At 35.3% G+C, this 20,445-nt stretch overlaps 1 protein-coding gene across 3 annotated transcripts in view; it reads right to left on the bottom strand.

The window, feature by feature from the left end:
• Positions 1-20,445, bottom strand: part of AGGF1 (angiogenic factor with G-patch and FHA domains 1) — a 41,703-nt gene that overhangs the window by 8,073 nt on the left and 13,185 nt on the right. For 2 of the 3 annotated variants that reach the window (XR_007190419.2, XM_026498748.4), the window contains exons 7-14: positions 20,097-20,205; positions 19,061-19,112; positions 14,250-14,351; positions 13,184-13,349; positions 11,523-11,605; positions 6,217-6,344; positions 4,236-4,335; positions 2,492-2,694 (exon numbers count right to left, since the gene is read on the bottom strand). Coding sequence is in view for 2 of the 3 variants with exons in the window: in XM_026498748.4 (XP_026354533.2) it covers positions 2,494-2,694; positions 4,236-4,335; positions 6,217-6,344; positions 11,523-11,605; positions 13,184-13,349; positions 14,250-14,351; positions 19,061-19,112; positions 20,097-20,205 (941 nt within the window). In the remaining variant the exon portion in view is untranslated. Of the gene's footprint in view, positions 1-506; positions 2,695-4,235; positions 4,336-6,216; positions 6,345-11,522; positions 11,606-13,183; positions 13,350-14,249; positions 14,352-19,060; positions 19,113-20,096; positions 20,206-20,445 lie in introns of those variants that run through there. The other variant, XM_026498747.4, reaches the window with a different exon arrangement.

Genomic DNA, 20,445 nt, shown 5'->3' with positions numbered 1-20,445 from the left:
TACCTAGCTATTTAATTCTAGAAAACAATTTGTTAGTTTACTCTAACGTTTATGGTTTCTTCTGTTCTCAAATTTTGCCAGCTTTTCATATTCTGGCAAAAATGAAAGATGTTAGATTTCTCAAAATTCAGCAACCTGTAGCTCCACTTAAAATAAACCCTTAGGGCTTTCTCCCTTTCCCTCTGCCTCATCCCTCCTGCTCATGCTCTGCCTTTCAAATAAATAAAATCTAAAAAAAAAAAAGGGGGGGAGGACACCTGGGTGGCTCAGTCAGCTAAGCGTCTGCCTTCGGGTCAGGACATGATCTCAGGGTCCTGGGATCAAGCCCCATGTTGGGGAGTCTGCTTTTCCCTCTCCCTCTGGCTCCTTCCCCCTGCTCATGCTCATGCTTGGTCTCTCTCTAATAAATAAATAAAATCTTAAAAAAATAAAAAATGAAAAAAATAAACCCTTAAAGGCTACTATAATAATAAATTTATACTGTATAAATAAATTATAACTTAAAATGAGACACAAAACAATTTTATATGTAATCCAAATTGTACATAATTCACATATTTGTTTCTTAACAAATAGCAGCTCACATCTCTGTACTACTTTTATAGTTTACAAAGTGCTTTTATATACATCTTCTCATTTTCTATTCAAAAGACATGAGAGATAAATAGTATTATTTCACAAATGGAAATAGACCCAGACATTATTCAGTTCTTTAACCACCATATAGTATAGCCCTGAGACTTTAGATCTGCAAAGGGTTTTAATAACACAAATATCACATATATTTCAATTTTTATCACCCATTTTCAAGTCTCCATTTTCTTAACAAAAGAAAGCAATGAAAAAAGTCTTCCACAATCTAATAATAAAAATGGGAAATATTATATACACAGTTGTACACTTTAGTCAGTGAATGAAATCTACCACAATTCTAATTTGGGCCTCCTACATTGTTACCTATATACAATTCACCAGTACCGAAACCACATTTAAATGAGTAATTTTTTTTCTATTTTAGAAAAAAGAATGCAGAACACTCCTGTTGCCTTCAAGTTTAAGGTACATATGTAAGTGTCAGAGTGTTAAGTGGCTACGAAGGATACAGAAAATTCCTTTTTGCAGATTTGGAGTTATAGGACCTCTGATTATCCCAGCTTAGACCTACAGGGTTTGACAATTTGTGTGGTCAAAGGTCTCATCTTTAGTAATATATTTATTTTTCTTCCCCCCCCCCCACGCCCTTTTCTTCCTAAGTACCCTGTACCATTCAGAGTAGAAATTCCAGCAGGTAGCCTTTCTTTCTGAATTATCTTCCCCATTGTGTAATTTTTTTCAGAATTTTCCTATTTCAAAATCTTGAAGACATTTCTTTATAGTAGATGAGGGAGCTATAGCTTATATTTACTGCCAGAAAAGAGCCAGTTCCAGCATAATTTCCCAGCGAAAAGCTGAACAGAAAGGAAAAGAACAGTAACAGCCGGCAGAGCAGTGACATCCGGACTCGGAAAGCTGTACTGCAGCTCTCTCCGATACTCTAAGGTATCCTGTTGCCACTGCTCTGCCGGTTTAAAGAGCAAAATTCTGGCTGGTCCTGAGTTCAAAGCAGACCAATATGTTTAAAACATTGGTTCAATGAATCACTCTTTCTGATGTTATAATGTTTTTATTGCATTTGAAGACATTTTCAATATATATCTTGTGTTTGAGGCCTTGGCTAGGCAATCCTTTTGCAATAGAAATCAGATTTCTCTGGCACAACTCCATTGCCAGCAATGGGATTTATCAAAACTATAAATACCAGCACATGGAATATTTCAATACTGTACTCAATTGCTCATATCTAAATATTTCAACTATAAAACAAACCAAATGTAAATGCTTTATAGTACAAATCAACAAATTCTTCACAGAAGAAAACAATGAAAGACTAGTTTCCTATAACATATCACCTGTTCATTAGTTCTTCAATAATATTACTTAGAATATTACAAGAATAATAAAATTTATGCACCACTATCCCTGTGTTCTCAACATTTTTTACCTAAGTTCTAAAGGACATAAACAAGGATGCATATAATCAGACTTGTTTTTATAAACTTCTGATGTTTCCCTTGTTGTCTATCTTATAATAATGAACATATGGAGACAAGGACAAATGTACATTGAAATCATTACTGGTTATATGAATTTTGCTTAAATAGGTCTTATAAATGACAAGGTAAAATAACAAAGTTTGATAAGCTCAGCCATGCCCTGTGAACTTTAGTCTGCTCACAGCATAACCTAATTCAATTACTATTTATTAGTTTAAAAAAAATGTTTTTTAAAAGCTGCAAACCCCAGTTTATTACACATTTCTGAATCATGAGGGGGTAAACTGTGATACAGTTCCCTCACGCCAAGGACTCTTTTGGAGGGAAAAGTTCTGCAATAAAATAAGAGTTTCCAAACTCTCTTTTAAAAAAAGCTTGAATTGTGTTCTATGACTAACCTTCACTCTATGGTCCCTTTGACCCAAGGGACGGTTCCTGGCACATCTTTTTGAGATTTAGTTTCTGGGAAGTTTTCAGCAAACCTCTCTCGTGCTTTCTCCCAGTTCTTTTTGCTCTTGTTTTGGAGAAGCTGAACATCTTCGATCGAGGATGGTTTGCCTGTCCCCAAGCCCGCATGCGCTCGGCGAAGCTGAAGCTGGATCTGTTACCAAAAGTTGAAGAGAGAGGATTTACTACTGAGTCTAAATATGCTGAAATCTGCTGTACCCAACTTAGTACTTTAATTTAACTGACAAAGACTGCTGCAAAAGAAAAACCTGTCAGATCTATCAAATACATGCAGGAATGCACACGTGATTATACACAGAACTTCAAGTCACTCCTCTCCACTGTCTTGCCTACCAGTAAGTACAGCTGACTCCACAGAGAAAACAGAGTGCTCCTTAAATAGCGGCCACCAAATTTCACCGAGATGCCGCAGAGGCTGCCGTCCCACTCTAAGCAGAAGAAAAGGCAATGGACATACTTAAACCTATTTACTGCTGCTCTAGCCTTGCCTAAGAAAGTGAAAGGTAGATTAAACCTTAAGAGTCATAAAGAGAGGGGTGCCTGGGTAGCTCAGTCAATTATGCGACAGACTCGTGGTTTTGGCTCAGGTCATGATCTCATGAGTTGTGGGATCGAGCCCAGCACTGGGCTCCGCGCACCGGCTCTAAAATAAACCAATCAATCTTAAAAAAAAAAAAAAAAAGAGAGAGAGGCATAAAAAGAACTTGATTGTTAATTTTCTTAAAATGAGGGGGAGGACTTCTGATTATTTTGAGAACTATTAAAAGCTACCAGTTACTGAGTGCCAACTATATGCTGGGCATCATACTAGGGGCTTTATCTTCATGATACCCCTTAGACAACAATTCTTATAATCCCCATTTTTACATATGAAAACTGAAGTCCAAACCCGCCCCAAGTCACACAACTAGTAAGTGATAGAGCACCTACTCTAACAAAATAATTCTGTATTATAGGTTTGACTGTGAAATCCATGTTCTTCTCACTGTACCTCAGTAAGTAAGAAAATTCACATTAAACCTCACACTGATCCATCCTTAAGTACCAGGTAATTACCAAAAAGGTTCTTTAATCATGTTACTTTGTAAGGTTTTTGTAAAAGATAATCTAAACCTCTGATGAACCATGGGGACTGCAGAATTAACCACTGCATTGTTTTCCAGACATTATTCCCTCTACTGCTTGTTACATGACCTGATTCTTAAATCTAAAACAGATACAGGATCTGTCTGTTTGTAAAGTAACACTGTGGGGGCGCCTGGATGGCTCAGTCAGTTAAGCGTCTAACTCTTGATTTCGGCTCAGGTCATGACCTCAGGGTCGTTAGATCGAGACCCGTGCGGGGCTCTGCACTCAGTGGGGAGTCTGCTTGAGATTCTCTCTCTTCTTCTCCCTCTCTCCCACCCCCTGCTTGTGCTCTCACTCTCTCAAATAAATGAATAAATCTTTTTAAAAAACCAAAAACAAAAAACCACAAAACAATGCATGCATATATATATATATATATGTATTTATATTTTTTATAATTTTTTTTAGTAATTGTAAATGCCACAAAGACAGTAATCATGTCTATTTGTGCTTGATACTATATTCCTGGCACTAAGGTACTGTGTACGGTACACAGTAAATACATTTGCTGTAGGAATAAAGAAAGAAAGAAAACACACGTCTTACCGGAATTTTCATTCCTCCACCGTCCTTCCCTAGGCCCTCTCCTTTTTTCCAACCCATCTTCTCCAACATCTTCCGACCTTTGTTGCTATCAGTAATTTCACTTTAAAGGAAATTAAGATGATAGTTGATTTCGAAAAGACTATGTAGGTCACATTTATAATAAACTAATAAATTAAAATAACTGATACAAATACTATAGAAAACCGTTTGGCCTGACTAACACAGTTAAGATACGTAACTGTATTCCCCTGTATGTACTACCTAACAGAAAAGCAGATCCATGGTACACAAAAAAAATATACACAAGAATGCTTCTGCAGCAAATATAATAACTACAAGTTGGAAGTAACCCAGATGACTATCAATGGTAAAATGTATAAATTGTGGCATATTCATTCAAGAGATTATACAGCACTGAAAATAAAATATGCCCAACAAAATAATGTTGGACAAAAAGAATATAGACACAAAATAAATACTGAATTTTTCCACTTATTTAAAATTCAAAAACAAGTGAAATTAATCTATTCCTACTGGAAGTCAGGCAAGTGGTTGCCTTTAGGGAGGAAACAGTAACAGTGATCAAGAGGAGGGAACTAGTAGGTTTCTGGGGGTTACTGATCATTTTCTATTTCTTGACCAAGAATTGTATACTCTGCAGTGTGTTAATCTTCCAATATATTGACAGCGATACTTACATTTGTGTACTTTTCTGTATATGTTATACATCAATAGCAAAATAAAAGTAAAATGAAACTCTCATTCACTATTTGCATTTTGTTCTATGATTTTATGTTCTGCTAGTTTAAGGACATATTCCATCACACTGTATTTTCAGTTCTACAAAATATGTTAAATTAGCTCCTCAATAACAATAAACCAAGCAATGTCAGACCAATGTATTTCATTTTTTTATTTCTGCCTTCTAATATAACTCTAATGCAATCTTTATATTCTCCAGCAATTACATCAAAAATATTAAACTTTAAAAAAATTTGTCATGTTGCTTAGTGTATCTAATTCATAATGCTGTATTTCATCAAAGCTGATAGATGCAAGATGCACTGTTTTATGTACCATTAAGAAAACACTGCTGTCATATGTAACTAAAACTCAAACCAAGTAGTGTATCTTACAATTAACAAAATACATTTAATCCAAGTTTATGGTTAGTTGTCAGTCTCTTAAACAAAAGATTTAAATTCTAACTAAACCCCGAACTTATATTCTGAGAAAAAAATGTAACTAATATATGACTAAAGGCAGAAATACAGTCATATCATATGGGCCACAAAATTACATTGTTCATGTTATCAGTGTTACTTTACCAAAAGAAAAAAAACTGAATCAAAGAAAAATAAGAAAAACAGTATTTCAGAGTCAACAAGAACTAACCTGAGTATTAAAATAATTATAACAAATTGCCCTCCCCCCCAAAAAAAACCCAGTCCATACTAATTTCTTACTAGTCCAAACTTTTAGATATCTAGTATATAAAAATATGTTCACTCAGGGATCCCTGGGTTGCCCAGTCAATTAAGTGTCTGGCTCTTGATTTCGGCTCAGGTCATGATCTCGGGGTTGCGAGACTGAGCCCCACACTGGGCTAAATGCTGAGCATGGAGCCTACTTGAGATTCTCTATTTCCCTCTTCTTCTGCCCCTCTCTCCCCCTACTCGGCATGCACTCTCTAAAAAAAAAAAAAAAAAAGAAAAAAGTTCACTTAAGTGGATACCTAGAAGTTAGCTATGTGTATATAAGTCTGTTTAAGTATTTGTACTTTCATATATGCTAAGTAATTTTCTAGGGAATGGAATTCTAATATTTAAAGAAAATGTAAATAGAGATAATATTTCCATCTTGTTATGAACCATTCCTTTAAACGCTAATTATCAGTATATATAGTCCTAGAAGTCATATTACTCTACGAATGTGATTACAGTACGAAGAATGTTTTGAGCAATTAAAGCTTAGTACTCACGAATGAACAGATGCAGGAGCATCATCTCTTTGGAAAGTCCCTTCACTTCCAATCTGCTCCCTCCGTTTTCCAGCTCTATCTTTGTATTTTGGATTCTTCAATGCCTTTTCATCTTCATAGTCTGTATTCTTTATAAACATGAAATACTCATTGAAGAAAACGAAACTGATACATAAAAATGTACTGCCTGTATATCTGCTATACTTGGCAAAAACGGTTCAATGTAGTCTCTATTAGAACAATAAATTAAAACAGGCTACGATATAAATTAAGACAATTATGTTAGAGTATGCTATTTTCATTCTATCTCCTTTAAAATGTTTATATTATTTCCAGTTGTAAAACATAAACTGCATACAGAATATAAATCATATATAAATTGTAATATGTGATCATAAGAAAATAACCAACCGAAAATATGGTACATTTTGACTTAATACTGTGTACTCATATTCTCATGAACTGCCAGTATTCAAAGAAATATGTAGAGCCCCTGGGTTTGGCAAAAAATCTACTTCTCCTTTTTTCTAAGGAACTGAAAGTTCCAACAGACCTAAAAGTTTGGTGTTACTCCTTAGAAGGGAAAAATATAGAAAGTGTTTAAAAAATGGAAAAGAGTAGGTACTCTTTTGCCGTGGCAATTATAATAGCTTTTTGCTTCAATATAGCTCCATTTATATGATTAGTCAGCCACTCAAGAAATATTTACTGAATAAAAAGTGTGGTATGCAAAGAAACTTGTAATCCCAGAAGGCAGACACATCTGCTCTTCAGCATGCTACTGTCTGACTGGTTCAACAACAGAAGTATGTCTTCTGCATATGCAAAGAAGAGGTAGTCAATTTAGCTTGGGCTTCAGAGAAGGCTTCTCTTTCCCTCTGTTACGACTTGTTGATCTTTATATAAATTACAATGTTCCTGAAAGATGCTAGGGAATGCTAATACAATTCAAGGAAAGTACCACAGAAACTTTTACTTCATTTTGATTTTAAACAGAGAAGAAAAATATAGAACCACCAACCCTAATAGGTTTTCCCCCAGAAGACAAAAAGAGTTTAAACTTTTGAGAAAACATTTTATTCTCTCCTTATTATCTTCTATTTTCCTCCCAAATTAGCCCCTCAACATTTTTTCTATTATGATTTCTCACAGTATGAAAGTAACAAAAAACACAATTTTGCAGAAAAATATGTTATTCTGGCAGCATTTTCCCCCACATCTTCATGGAGTTTAAAACCACTGGACAAATCCACTTAAGCCCTAGATTCCAGAGGCATCTGACTGGCTCAGAGAAGCGTGCAACTCTTGAACCTAGGGTCGTAAGGTCAAGCCTCACATTTGGTATAGAGATTACTTAAATAAATAAATATTAAAAAAAAAAAAGAGACCTAGATTTCACATCTAATTCTGCCATTTAGCAGCTGAGTGACCCTTAGTTTAGACTGTCAAATGTACACGCAATACTAATTATCTTCCTGGTCTATTGATAAGATTAAATGGTAATGCTTTTTTAAAATGTTATTGCCATAATTAACAATATGTAATTAACATAAAATAAATGACACATAAAACATACAATTAGATACTTTGGGGATTTGTATACACCTATGAAACCATCAACACAATCAAGATAATACATATATCCATCTCCCACAAAAGTATCCTCACTCTTCTTTGTAATCCATCCCTATAGAGCCTCCCTTGCCCGCTTCCTCTCTTGTATCCAGGCAACCACTACTCTCTGTTATGATATGTTCGTTTGCTCTCCTAGAATTTTATATAAATGGATATATACAGTACATACTCTTGCTGTCTGGCTTTTTTTCTCTCAGCATAATTATTCTGAGATTCATCCATATTGCAGCTTGTATCAACAGCTCATGTTTTTTTATTGCTAAAGAGTATTTGACCATATAGATATGCCGTAATTTGTTTATCCGTTCATGATAGATACATGAGTTTTCCCCCACTTCTGGTTACTAGGAAAAAAGCTACTAATACCACAATGAAATACCATTTCACATGGACGAGAATGGGTAGTATGCAAAAGACGAGAAATAGTAAGTGCTGGTGAGAATGTGGAGAAAAGGGAATCCTCATGCACTGTTGGTTGGAATGTAAATTAGTGCAACTACTGTGGAAAACAGGATGGAGGTTCCTCAAAAAATTAAAAATGGAAATACCATTGGATCCAGGAATTCCACTACTGTATATTTGCCCAAAGAAAATGAGAACACTAATTTGAAAAGACATAAGCACCCCGATGTCTACTGCAGCACTATTTACAGCCAAGATATGGAAGCAGCCCAGGTGTCCATTAAGAGATGAATGGCTAAAGATGTGGTGTACACACATGTACACACCACACACACACAGAGGAATGTCACTCAGCCATAAAATATGAGATTTTGCCCTTTGTGACAACATAGACAGGCCTAGAAGTTAGCATGCTAAGTGAAATTAAGTCAAGAGAATGACAAATGCAACACAATGTCACTTATATATAGAATCTAAAAAACAAAAGAAACAAAAACTAGCAACAGACTCATGAATACAGAGGGGTTTAAGAGGTACAAATTTCCAGTCATAAAATAAGTCATGGAGGTGAAAAGTACAGCATAGGAATATAGTTAATAATATTTTAATAACATATGGTAACAGATGGTAATTCCACTTATTGTGTTATGTATCACATAAAGCACAGAATTCTCAAATCACTATGCTTTCCATCTGAAACTGATAAAACATTGTATGTTAACCATGCTTTGGTAATAAAAATTAAAAATTTTTAAAAAAGGTTTTCAAAAGAAAGAAAAAAACTGTCATGAACATTTGTTTATAAGTCTTTGTGTGAACATATACTTTCATTTCTCTTGGAGTAGAACAGTGAATCACATGGTAGGCATACGTTTAACTGGACAGAGCCACTTGCCTGTGTTTGCTCTCTCTCTCTCTCTCAAATAAAATCTTAGAGATTTTGAGAGAGGGAGAGAGAGAGAGAGAGAACAAGCAGGGAGGAGGGGCAGAGGGAGAGGGAGAAACAGACTCACCGCTGAGCAGGGAGCCCAATGCGGGGCTCAATCCCAGGACCCTGGGATCATAACCCGAGCTGAAGACAGATGCTTAACCAACTGAGCCACCCAGGCGCCTCTTTTTTGCTCATTTTTTTTTTAATTTGAAGATTTTATTTATTTGAGAGAGAGACAGAGAAGGAGAGAGCACAAGCAAGGGAGAGGGGCAGACGGAGAGGAAGAAGCAAGCTCCCTGCTAAGCAGGGAGCCCAAGGCAGGGCTCTATCCCAGGACCCATGGGATCATGACCTGAGCGGAAGGCAGAAGCTTAACGGACTGAGCCACCCAGATGCCCCTCTTTTGCTCATTTGTAAATTATTTTATTAATGGGCAGAAGACATGAATAGACATTTTTCCAAAGAAAACATCCAGATGGCTAACAGACACATGAAAAGATGCTCAACATCTTGAGGGAAAATCAAAACAAGATACCAACTCACACCTGTCAGAATGGCTAAAATTAACACAGGAAACAACAGATGTTGGTGAGAATGTGGAGAAAGGGGAACCCTCTTACACTGTTAGTGGGAAGGCAAACTGGTGCAGCCACTCTGCAAAACAATATGGAGATTCCTCAACAAGTTAAAACTAGAGCTACCCTATGATCCAGCAATTGCACTACTAGGTATTTACCCAAAGGATACAAAAATACAGACTTGAAGGGGCACATGCACCCCAATGTTTACAGCAGCATTACCAACAATAGCCAAACTATGGAAAGAGCTCAAATATCCATCAACTGATGAATGGATAAAGAAGAGGTGGTATTTAAAAAAAAAAAAAAAAAAAAAAAGAAGAGGTGGTACATATACACAATGGAATATTACTCGGCCATCAAAAAGAATGAAATCTTGTCACTTGCGATGACGTGGAATGAGTGTATTATGCTAAGTGAAATAAGTCAGAGAAAGATAAATATCATGATTTCAATCATACATGGAATTTAAGAAACAAAACACATGACTATATGGGAAGGAAAAAGAAGAGAGATGGAAGCAAACCACATGAGACTCCTAATGATAGAGAACAAAGGAAGGGTGACGGGGAAGGTGGGTGGGGGATGGGCTAAATGGGTGATGGGTATTAAGGAGGACACTTGTTATGATGATCATTCGGTGTTATACATAAGTGATTAATCACTAAATTCTATTCCTGAAATCAATATTACACTGTATGTTAAACTAGAATTAAAATAAAAATTTGAAATATAAAAAATGAATAAATAAAAAAAATTTTCTTATTCAGTTTTGGGATTTCGTTATATATTCCAGATATAAGATCTATGGTTTTTATCAGATAACGGATTTGTATCAAAAAAAGGATTTTTCCGAGTCTGTGGCTTATCTTTTCATTCTCTTTTAAGTAGGCTCCATGCCCAACATGGAGCCCAAAGAGGGACCTGAACTCACAACCCTGAGATCAAGACCTGAGCTGAGGTCAAGGGTCAGGCGCTTAACCAACTGAGCCACCCAGGTGCCCCCTATCTTTTCATTCTCTTAACAGTGTCCTTGAACAGAAGTTTTGGAGGAAGTGCAATTTATTAATTTGCTCTTTTATAGATTGTGCTTTTGGTGTTAGGTATCTTAAAAACCCTTTGCATAACATTTTTTAAAAAAGGTTTGCTTCTAAAAACTTAATAGTTTAAAATTCAATTTATGCTCCATTTTGAGTTCATATTTATACACGTCACAAGATGTAGATCAAAGTTCTATTGTTTCTGCATATGGCTGTCCAAGTGTTCCAGCACATTTGTTGAAAAACACCATCCTTTCTCCACCAAACTGCCTTCACACCTTTGTTAAAAATCACACACACACACACACACACACACACACACACACGCATCTATGTGTCTATCTGCAAATCTACTTCTCATTATTTCCCCCAACCTATTCATCTTTATGCCAATACTGTAATGTCTTAATTACTGTGGTTTTTAATAAGTCTGGAAATCAGGAAGTACCAGTACTCCAACAATGTTCTTCAATGCCACCATCTTAATCTAAGTTTTTTAAAAACCAGAAATGGCTATTTGAATGTTGGGTATTGTCATTTTTCTACTCCAGCCTCAATAGTAGTTGAAGTAAATAGTAACCAAATAACAGAAATTATATAAATCTCAAAATCATTTTAAATAGCTGTTTTATATATAAAATGGATTATACATATCTAAAGACATTTTTACTCAAAACCAGGTACATAATTAACAAATGTAACAATATTTAACATCCTTACCTGCAAACCATATTTTACTCGTATTTTCTTTAATTCTTTCCTCCTTTCCAACTCTTTTTCCTCCTTACTTAGCGTTGGACCAACTAAAAGGAAAAAGTTGAGTTTGATTAAAAAAAAAAAATACTAAGTCTGACAGATTTTATACAAAATTGTTATTTAATAATAATTAATACTATTCCATCTGCATATTAACTAAAAGCTCAAATTAATATATATTAATTAATATAAAAGAATCTTCATATAATTCATATTAAAAATCTTGGATTGTGGTGCTATCGTTTCAGCATTTTGGTAACTAAATCTACTTGGAAAGTAAACCAAATCCTAAAGACTATAGGAATGCCACAGTATAGATAACAAAAGAACACAACATCTTATTTTTTGATATGATTATTAAAACAGAATTTTGGGGTGCCTGGGTGGCTCAGACGTTAAGCGTCTGCCTTTGGCTCAGGTCATGATGTCAGGGTCCTGGGATCGAGCCCCGCATCGGGCTCCTTGCTCGGTGGGAAGCCTGCTTCTCCCTCTCCCACCCGCTCTGCTGGTGTTCCCGCTCTCACTGTGTCTGTCTCTGTCCAATAAATAAATAAAATCTTTAAAAACAAAACAAAACCAAACAAAAACACACACAGAATTTCAAATGCAGAAATACTGTTAACTTTCCGAAGGAATGTAGGCATGTAAAAATCACTGAATCCAAGATTCACATTACTGTGTAATGTACCATACTCATTTTCATAATCTAGTATCAGAAAACAAAGTATACAATGAACATGTATAGTTGGTATTTGGGGGAAAAATCTGATGTAAAAAAGTTTACTTCTTACTGGTAAAAATATTTAAAATTTAAAAAGCCTTTGATGAGTGGATTTAAGTAAGATAGCAACCTCTTACAGTGTTATTATAGAAAATAAAGGTATAGAGAGAGATGATACAGCAACAGAAGCTCTAAGTAGGAAAGCAAACATATTGGGGCGCCTGTGTGGCTCAGTCAGTAAGAATCTGCCTTCGGCTCAGGTCATGATCCCCAGGTCCTGGGATCAAGATCCACACTGGGCTCCCTCTCCCTCTGCCCCTCCCCCCGGTTAGAGCTCGCTCGCACTCTCTCTCAAATAAGTAAAATCATAAAAAAAAGAAAGCAAACATATCAACCAATAGCTCTTAATACCCCAGCCTATTATTTTCTATATTATTATATGACAGTTTAACCATGGATGACTTTTTCACATCCATAAATAGAAGTCAAAAGGAAACCAATCTTTACTATAATTATGTCACAAGTACCCTTTTGAAGGACATTTAGCTATCACTGCTGTGCTGCTTCCAAAACCTATTAAAATCTACTAGCAAAAATAGCTAATGATTACCTTATGGGTCAGAAAGCAACCTAATGCTGTAACACCACACCTAAATTGTTGCACAGAAAAATCAACTAAAATCATAATCTACTAGCTTAAAAAAATCAACTGACTAGCATAGATTTCAATTTTCAAATACATGTCATTTCTTAGTCTCCTGTGACAATATTTACTAAAATATAAATGTATCTCAATACAGTATTACATCAAATTCAAAGCTGGTAGCTGGTACTTTTTTAGAACACCCCAGTGAGTTAAACAAGAAAGTTATCATGCCTACGTGCAACAATACGCTTCACATACCAAAACATTCATCTTTCTTATCAAGACGAAGGTGAGCTCGAACCTGTCCTGGTTCACAGCCATCACAGGTATCACTGCCAGGGTGGATGTGAAAAGACAGCACAGTCTCTCCAATTTTCACTTCATCACCATGCTCAAGTACGTAAGGGTCACATTTAGTTTTAGGCTAAAGGAAAAAATTACAAAACAGAAACCCAAGAAAGTTACATAAGATTATTTTACGTCTACTGTAAGTAATGTCTGATTAAAACAAAAAGATATTTAGGATGGTTCTCAATGAAAGAGACACACATATGCACACACAGCACAAATTTCCACAACTTGAGGATGATATAATGTTCAACTAGTGGAGAAGATACCTGAACTGAGCAACTTCTTTTATATTACCAAAACCCGCTAATCTCATCTCCATGCATAATCCTAGAGAAATACCCAACCCAAACATCAAACAATCTATTACCAAAATGAATAACCATCACAGTCAAAAAGATAAAGTGTTAAGGGGCTAAATGCATATTTCCCTTTTTTCTTCTCTGATATTTCAGTTTTATTTCATTTTTTATTCTTACAGACTTAGAATAAGGCCTCCCCCACTCCCTTCCATTTATTTTCTTCCGTATGTTATATGTGCCAAGCACCTTGCCAAACGTTGGTGATAGAAGAGTTAAATGGATCGACCTGGCCACTGGCTTCAAGGAGTATCTAGTTTAGCAACATTTCCACTAAAAGAATTTTTTAAAGAACACAAAAAAAGGAGTGCCTTTTAAGTTACTTAAGAACATTTACTCTGAATAGCTTTAAAATGCATTTACTTCTAAAATAAGGCATAGATACATAATTAGAAGATAAAACTCAAGAGTTAAGTATGCACTTACATATATACTTTTTTCAGCCCTTTCTGGGAATCCCCTTCCCCTTTTGGGCTTGAATAGTAATCTGAACCAAATTATACATATAATAACCATGGCCTTCAGAATAAAAATTTCAGTTCATTTTTTAAGACTTACGTACAAGTCATTAATATATATATATATACACACACACACACACACACACACACACTTACCTGAAGAATCTGTTTTCCATTAACAATTGTACCATTTTGACTACCTTGATCCACAAGGACATAACTTTGTAAGTCATGGTCAAAATAAACTTCTGCATGAAACTTAAAGAAAAAAAAAAAAAACAAAACAGAACGAGGTAATTATAAAGTATACTTTTTTTAAAACCATAATTTCTCTCATAGGATGTGACAGACTTGTCTACGATAATTTTTATTATTTTATCCTTTATTTTTTTTAAGTAAGCTCTATGCCTAATATGGGGCTCAAACTCATGATCCCAAGATCAGGAGTTCCACGCACTATCGACTAAGCCAGCCAGGTGCCCCAAATTTTACTATTTTTAATACTTTTTTTCCTCAATACGAAAGTATAACAATGCCTCTGGTAGAAATGTAAAGGCTATAACTCCACCTATTACTGCCATTAATAATTCAGTGTGTGTCTTACACTTTCTACTTTTATAATATAGTTGAGATTATACTATTTAAAACATTTGAAACTATTTTTTTCACCTAATAAAAGTACTGGTCTTTATCATTAAAAATTCTTAATATAAAAGGTGATTTCAAACATTCAAGCTGAACTTTTTCTTTTAAAGATTCTATTTTTTAAATATACCCAACATGAGGCTCGAACTCACAACGCCCGAGATCAAGAGTCGCATGCTCTACTGACTGAGCCAGCCAAGTGCCCCTCAAGTTGAACTTCTCAGGGAAGTTTCCCAGATTTCCAACACTCAGAACCAATCATCCCCTCCTTGCTCCACAGTACTTTGTTTACATAACAATTACACTACACAAAATTACTGCACCTGTGATACTCACAATTACTGCTTAGTTTACATTTTTGCTTACCACTCAGTACATATAACACAGAGCCTCACATATAATGGCATATACTCAGTACCTGCCTATTTAAATGGATAAAGAACTGCAGACATTTAATTTACAATTTCATAAATAATACACTGCTGGGGGGAATGTAAAACTGTACAACTGCTTTGGAAGGGTACAGCAGTTCCTCAAAACGTTAAACAGAGTTACCGGAGGACCCAGCAATTCTACTTTTAGGTATATATCATGAGTAATAAAAACATACATTCAAATAAAAACTTGTACATGAATGTTCACAGCAGCATTATTCTTAGTAGCCAAAAAGTAGAAACAATTCAAACAACAACCAATTGATAAATAAACAAAATGCAGTATATCCATACACTGGTGTTATTATTCAGCAACAAAAAGAAATAAAGTACTGATGTATGCTACAACATGAATGAATCTTGAAGACATATTAAGTGAAAACGCTACGTAAAAACAACTACATACAGGATTCTATTTATATGACATGTGCAGAACAGGCAAATCCACAGAAGCAGAAAGACTGCAGCTGCCTAGGCCTGTGGGAGTTGAAAGGAAATGGGGAGTGACTATTACTATGTTTCCTCTAATGGTGATGAAAATGTTTTGAAACTGGGCACCTGAGTGGCTCAGTTGGTTAAGCGTTTGCCTTCGGCTCAGGTCCTGATCTTCCGGTCCTGGGATCAAGCCCTGAATCGGGCTCCCTGCTCAGCTGGGAGCCTGCTTCTTCCCTCCCCCTTTGCCTCTCCCACTTGTGCACTTCCTCGCGCGCTCTCGCTCTCAAATAAATAAATAAAATCTTTAAAAAAAAAAAAAGGAAATGCTCTGAAACTGTGGTGATGGCTACACAACTCTAAATACACGAAAAACCTTTGAATTATACACTTCCAATGCATAAATTGTATACAGGATGTGGAGTGTATCTCAATGAAGTTGTTCTTAAAAATTTTCATAAACAGGGGTGCCTGGGTGACTCGTCAGTTAAGTGTCTGCCTTTGGCTCAGGTCATGATCCCAGGGTCATGGGATTAAGCCCCACATTGGGCTGCCCGCTCAGCAAGGAGCCTGCTTCTCCCCCTACTTGTGCTCTGTCAAATAAATAAAACCTTTGAAAAAAATAAGAAAAAAAATTTTTCATAAACAAACTAATTATAAAGTGTTCCAAACATGCAAAATATACTGGTCCGCCCATGACCCAGCTTTAATAAATTTTGCCATATTTGACTCAGATATTTTTTTTTAGATTTTAATTTAGTTTATTTGAGAGAGAGAGGGTGTGAGTAGGGGGAAGGGCAAAGGGAGAGGAGAGGGAGAATCCCAAGCAGATTCCACGCTGAGCATGGAGTCCAACACAGGGCTCAATCTCAGGACCCTGAGATCATGACCTAAGCTGAAATCAAGAGTCAAGACACTTAACTGACCGAGCCACTCAAACCCCCATGCCCCAGATATTTAAAAGAAAACCTATTATTCATGGATGTGTAACTCACTCTGTCCATCCCACATCCTTTCTTTTCAAAGGTTCAATATTGAATCATGATATCTCTTTATTACTTTCACCCTTATGTATGCATTCATAAACAATTCATGTTTATTTTGCCTGGTTTGGAACTTGACATAAATGGGAATTACACTGTATGAATATTTTGAGACATAATTTATATACAGAAAATTCACAGATCTTAAATTTACAGTTTGATAGGTTCTGACAAACATATGTTACTGTACGTAGTTCTTTTATTTGGCTTCTTTGGCTTAATATTATATCGTGAGGTACATGAAGTGTGTACAGTTTTGCCATTTTGCTGAACGGTAAAACTCACTGTATGGATTCTTCAGCATATTCTTCTGATGATGGACACCCAGTTTTTTCCCCCCAAGGTCTTACTTTTTAAGATGTTTCTATCAACATTCTCATACATGCAACCTTCTTTAGACAATGCAAGGGTTTTTCAAGGGTATATTCTTAAGAATGAAAGTGCTGAGTCACAGTATGTGCAAAATCTTAAACTTTATTAGATGCTGCCATATTGTTTTCCAAAGTGGTTGTACCAATTTATATTCCCAAAAGTAAATTATAAGAATTTTTATTGCTCTATATAGTCTTAACCAACATTTGGTATTGTCAGAATCTTTAGTTTTTGCAAGCATCACAGGTATGAAATTAAACCTCAGTATCAGGATTTTAATTTGCAGTTCCCCAATTACTACGAAGATTGAAATCTTTTCTTGTATTTTTTAGCCACATGGATTTCCTCTTCTGTAAATTTTCCCTTCATGTCCTTCATACGTTTTATTCAACTGGGTTCTTTAGAATACTAATAACTGTAACAAAGCATTTAAATAGTTTCAAGTCTTTTGACTTGAAACCTTATTCAAAGAGCTGTTCTAAATTATGCTTCCAACAGAAGTGAAATTTAATAAATATGACAAATGAAAACTGACATCTGGACTTCATTTGTATTTCTTAAAATTTTTAGAAAGACTGAATGGTTTTCCCATAGTAACGATATCCCCTGCACTGTGAATTGTTTATTTATATCCTTCGCTCAGTTATCTATCAGTGTCACACTGGGGTTTGAAAAAAATGCATCTGTATGAGATTTTAGAATATAAAAGATAAAAAGATATATATTTTGTTGTATTTGTCTTACCGTCCTAGTTTGCTTTTTTTTTTTTTAATTAAGCAAACACGACCTCCAACATGGGACTCAAACTCACAACCTGGAGATCAAGAGTTCCACAGTCTACTGACTGAGCCAGCTAGGTGCCCACATACTCTGCCTTTCAAAGTTAATTACTCAAAATGATGTCTTCTGTGATTTTTTCCCCATTTTTTTAAACTTAGAAGGTCTTCGCCTATCCAGTGATAGATTCAAGTTTCCCCTAATATTGATATGAAGTATTTGGGGATTTTATTTAATTTTTTTCATCTACCTGGATGTGTGATAAATATCGTCAAACTGATGTCATACAGTAACAAACCATTTACCCCACCAGTGAATATCTTAGTTTTAAAGAAAGAAAGAGTAGAAATGCCACTACAGAACTACCTATATTTTAGACTGAATTGCTATTTAAATCATAGAGTGGGTTTTCTTTGGAGGCAGAAGGATCATAAGTAAAGTAAAAAAGCAAGATAATTTGGTTGGAGTTAAGATTATGAAAATTTCCTCCCTTCTGAATGAGTTGAAATAAAGTAAAAATAAGTGGACTTATAGGAAAACAAATTTCATCCCCAAAAGACAAAAATCACATGAAATTATACTTCTGATCCATATTATAGTCTATTAAATAGAAACAAAATGGGGATGATGAAAGGTCAGGAAAAGAAAAAGATAACCACCACAGAAGAGAGGGAAAAACTATAGAAAATACAGTAAAGAAAAAGATAAATAGCAAATATAAAGATTAGTAGTAGCAAAACCTTTTGTTTTTCTACTTGTAACTAAAGTTGCAACTATGTTGTTTGTTTTAAAAACCTAAGTATTCTTTTTCCTGAAACCATTAGAAGAAAAAATAGGAAAAGCTATAAATGGAGCCTTGGGTGGTAGAGGACAGATAGTTCTTGAGTTGTGAAATACTCTGGACTCAACAGTAACCATCTAATAAAATAGCCTAAATCCAGGTCTGATTCATTTTTGAACTGCCGTATCAAGCATATTTACTTCACTCAATAAATGTTTGTTAAATGGTATTACTTTAATACTTAATCTACATTTCTATTCCTGCTCCAGACTCTTAAAAATTAAACATCATTTAGTTTACTCTGATTTTGATAAAGAATTATTCTCACAAGCAGTGGAACAAACAAATCTGAATTGCTTTCATTTCCATTACTACCTGGACTATTAAACTTTCTACTAAATAAAAAAGGCCCTAGGCTTTGTTATAATGAGGGTTTATAAAATCATACCTAGGGCACTATATTTGAAAAATTAAAGAGCTTACCTTACTAACACCAACTTCAGGGATTCGGAGAGTATGCTCCATATCTTTTTCTCTGCAGAGTTAAGTAAAGTGTCTTTAATAATTTTTGAACCATATATAGATTGAACACAGTTAACACAGATATATTTTTTAAGATTTTGTTGTTGTTTTAAAAGATAATGTTAAAATGCAAATCCCTCTATCAGACTAAGTCATTTCCTTAATCCTATTCTAAATTTCCCATTTGAAAGAAGTTCCGGGATTACTTTTATTTTTTGATACATCTACCCCAGGTTAATAATAAACATCCAGGGGTGCCTGGGTGACTCAGTCAGTTAAGAGTCCAACTCTTGGTTTCGGCTCAGCTCATGATCTCCTGGGTCATGAGATCGAGCCCTGAGTCAGGCTCTGTGCTCAGTGTGGAGTCTGCTTGAGATTCTCTTCCTCTGTCCCTCCACACACATGCTGTCTCTCCCTCTCTAAAAAAAAAAAAAAAAAAAAAAAAAAATCTTTATAAAAAAAAATAATAATAAACATCCAGTAGGAGAGCATATCCTTTGCACTAACATCAATCATTTGAGATCTGTTGACTACATTCCCACCACTTCTATTACTATATGTAAAAGGACATACTATTCTTCAAGATTTTAAAACTAGGATACTGTACAGAATATGAATTAAGGACAGATTTTCTTTCCCGTTGGGTAGTAATGAAATCATCCTACTCATGATTAAAACCTACCACTCTACCAAGCTGGTTATGAGTTACAAAGGGGTAAAAGAAACAGAGGAAGGGGATTAAATACTGGACAAACACTAGATTTAACTAAGGAATTTAAACCTAAAAAGAGCAGTACAAAGTAAGAAAATGACAAAATTCCTGTGACAAAGATAAGTGTCAACAATATTTTCTGAGTGGGAGAAGGAGGAATATGGACATCATTCAGTGTCTGCCTCTTCACAAGTATCACGCACATTTTATGGTAACTACTTGAGGAATATACAATCTACTGGAATAAGATAAATACACAAATACAGTAACATTAAATATTTTTACCTTCCAATTGTAGCAGGGTTTACAGCTGTAATGATAAAAAGTGATCCTGTCTGCAATACTGGTGATCTAATAACAATTACTCTAATACATGGGGGCCAAATTTTTTCATCTGGTAAAGAAAGAAATGTGTAAGTATTAATTCAAATGCTATGGAAAAAAATTCTAGGCAGGAATAGGAAGCATCCATAAAATAAAATGTATTAAGGGACATCTGGGCGACTCAACCAGTTTAGCACCTGACTCTTGATTTTGGCTCAGGTTGTGATGTCAGGGTCATGAAATTGAGCCCGCGTAGAACTCCACATTCAGCATGGAGTCTGCTTGTCCCTCTCCCTCTACTCCTTCCCAG

The sequence above is a fragment of the Ursus arctos genome, unplaced genomic scaffold (assembly GCF_023065955.2).
Source record: "Ursus arctos isolate Adak ecotype North America unplaced genomic scaffold, UrsArc2.0 scaffold_5, whole genome shotgun sequence".
NCBI lineage: Eukaryota > Metazoa > Chordata > Mammalia > Carnivora > Ursidae > Ursus > Ursus arctos.
This window is presented reverse-complemented; position numbering and strand designations above follow the sequence as displayed.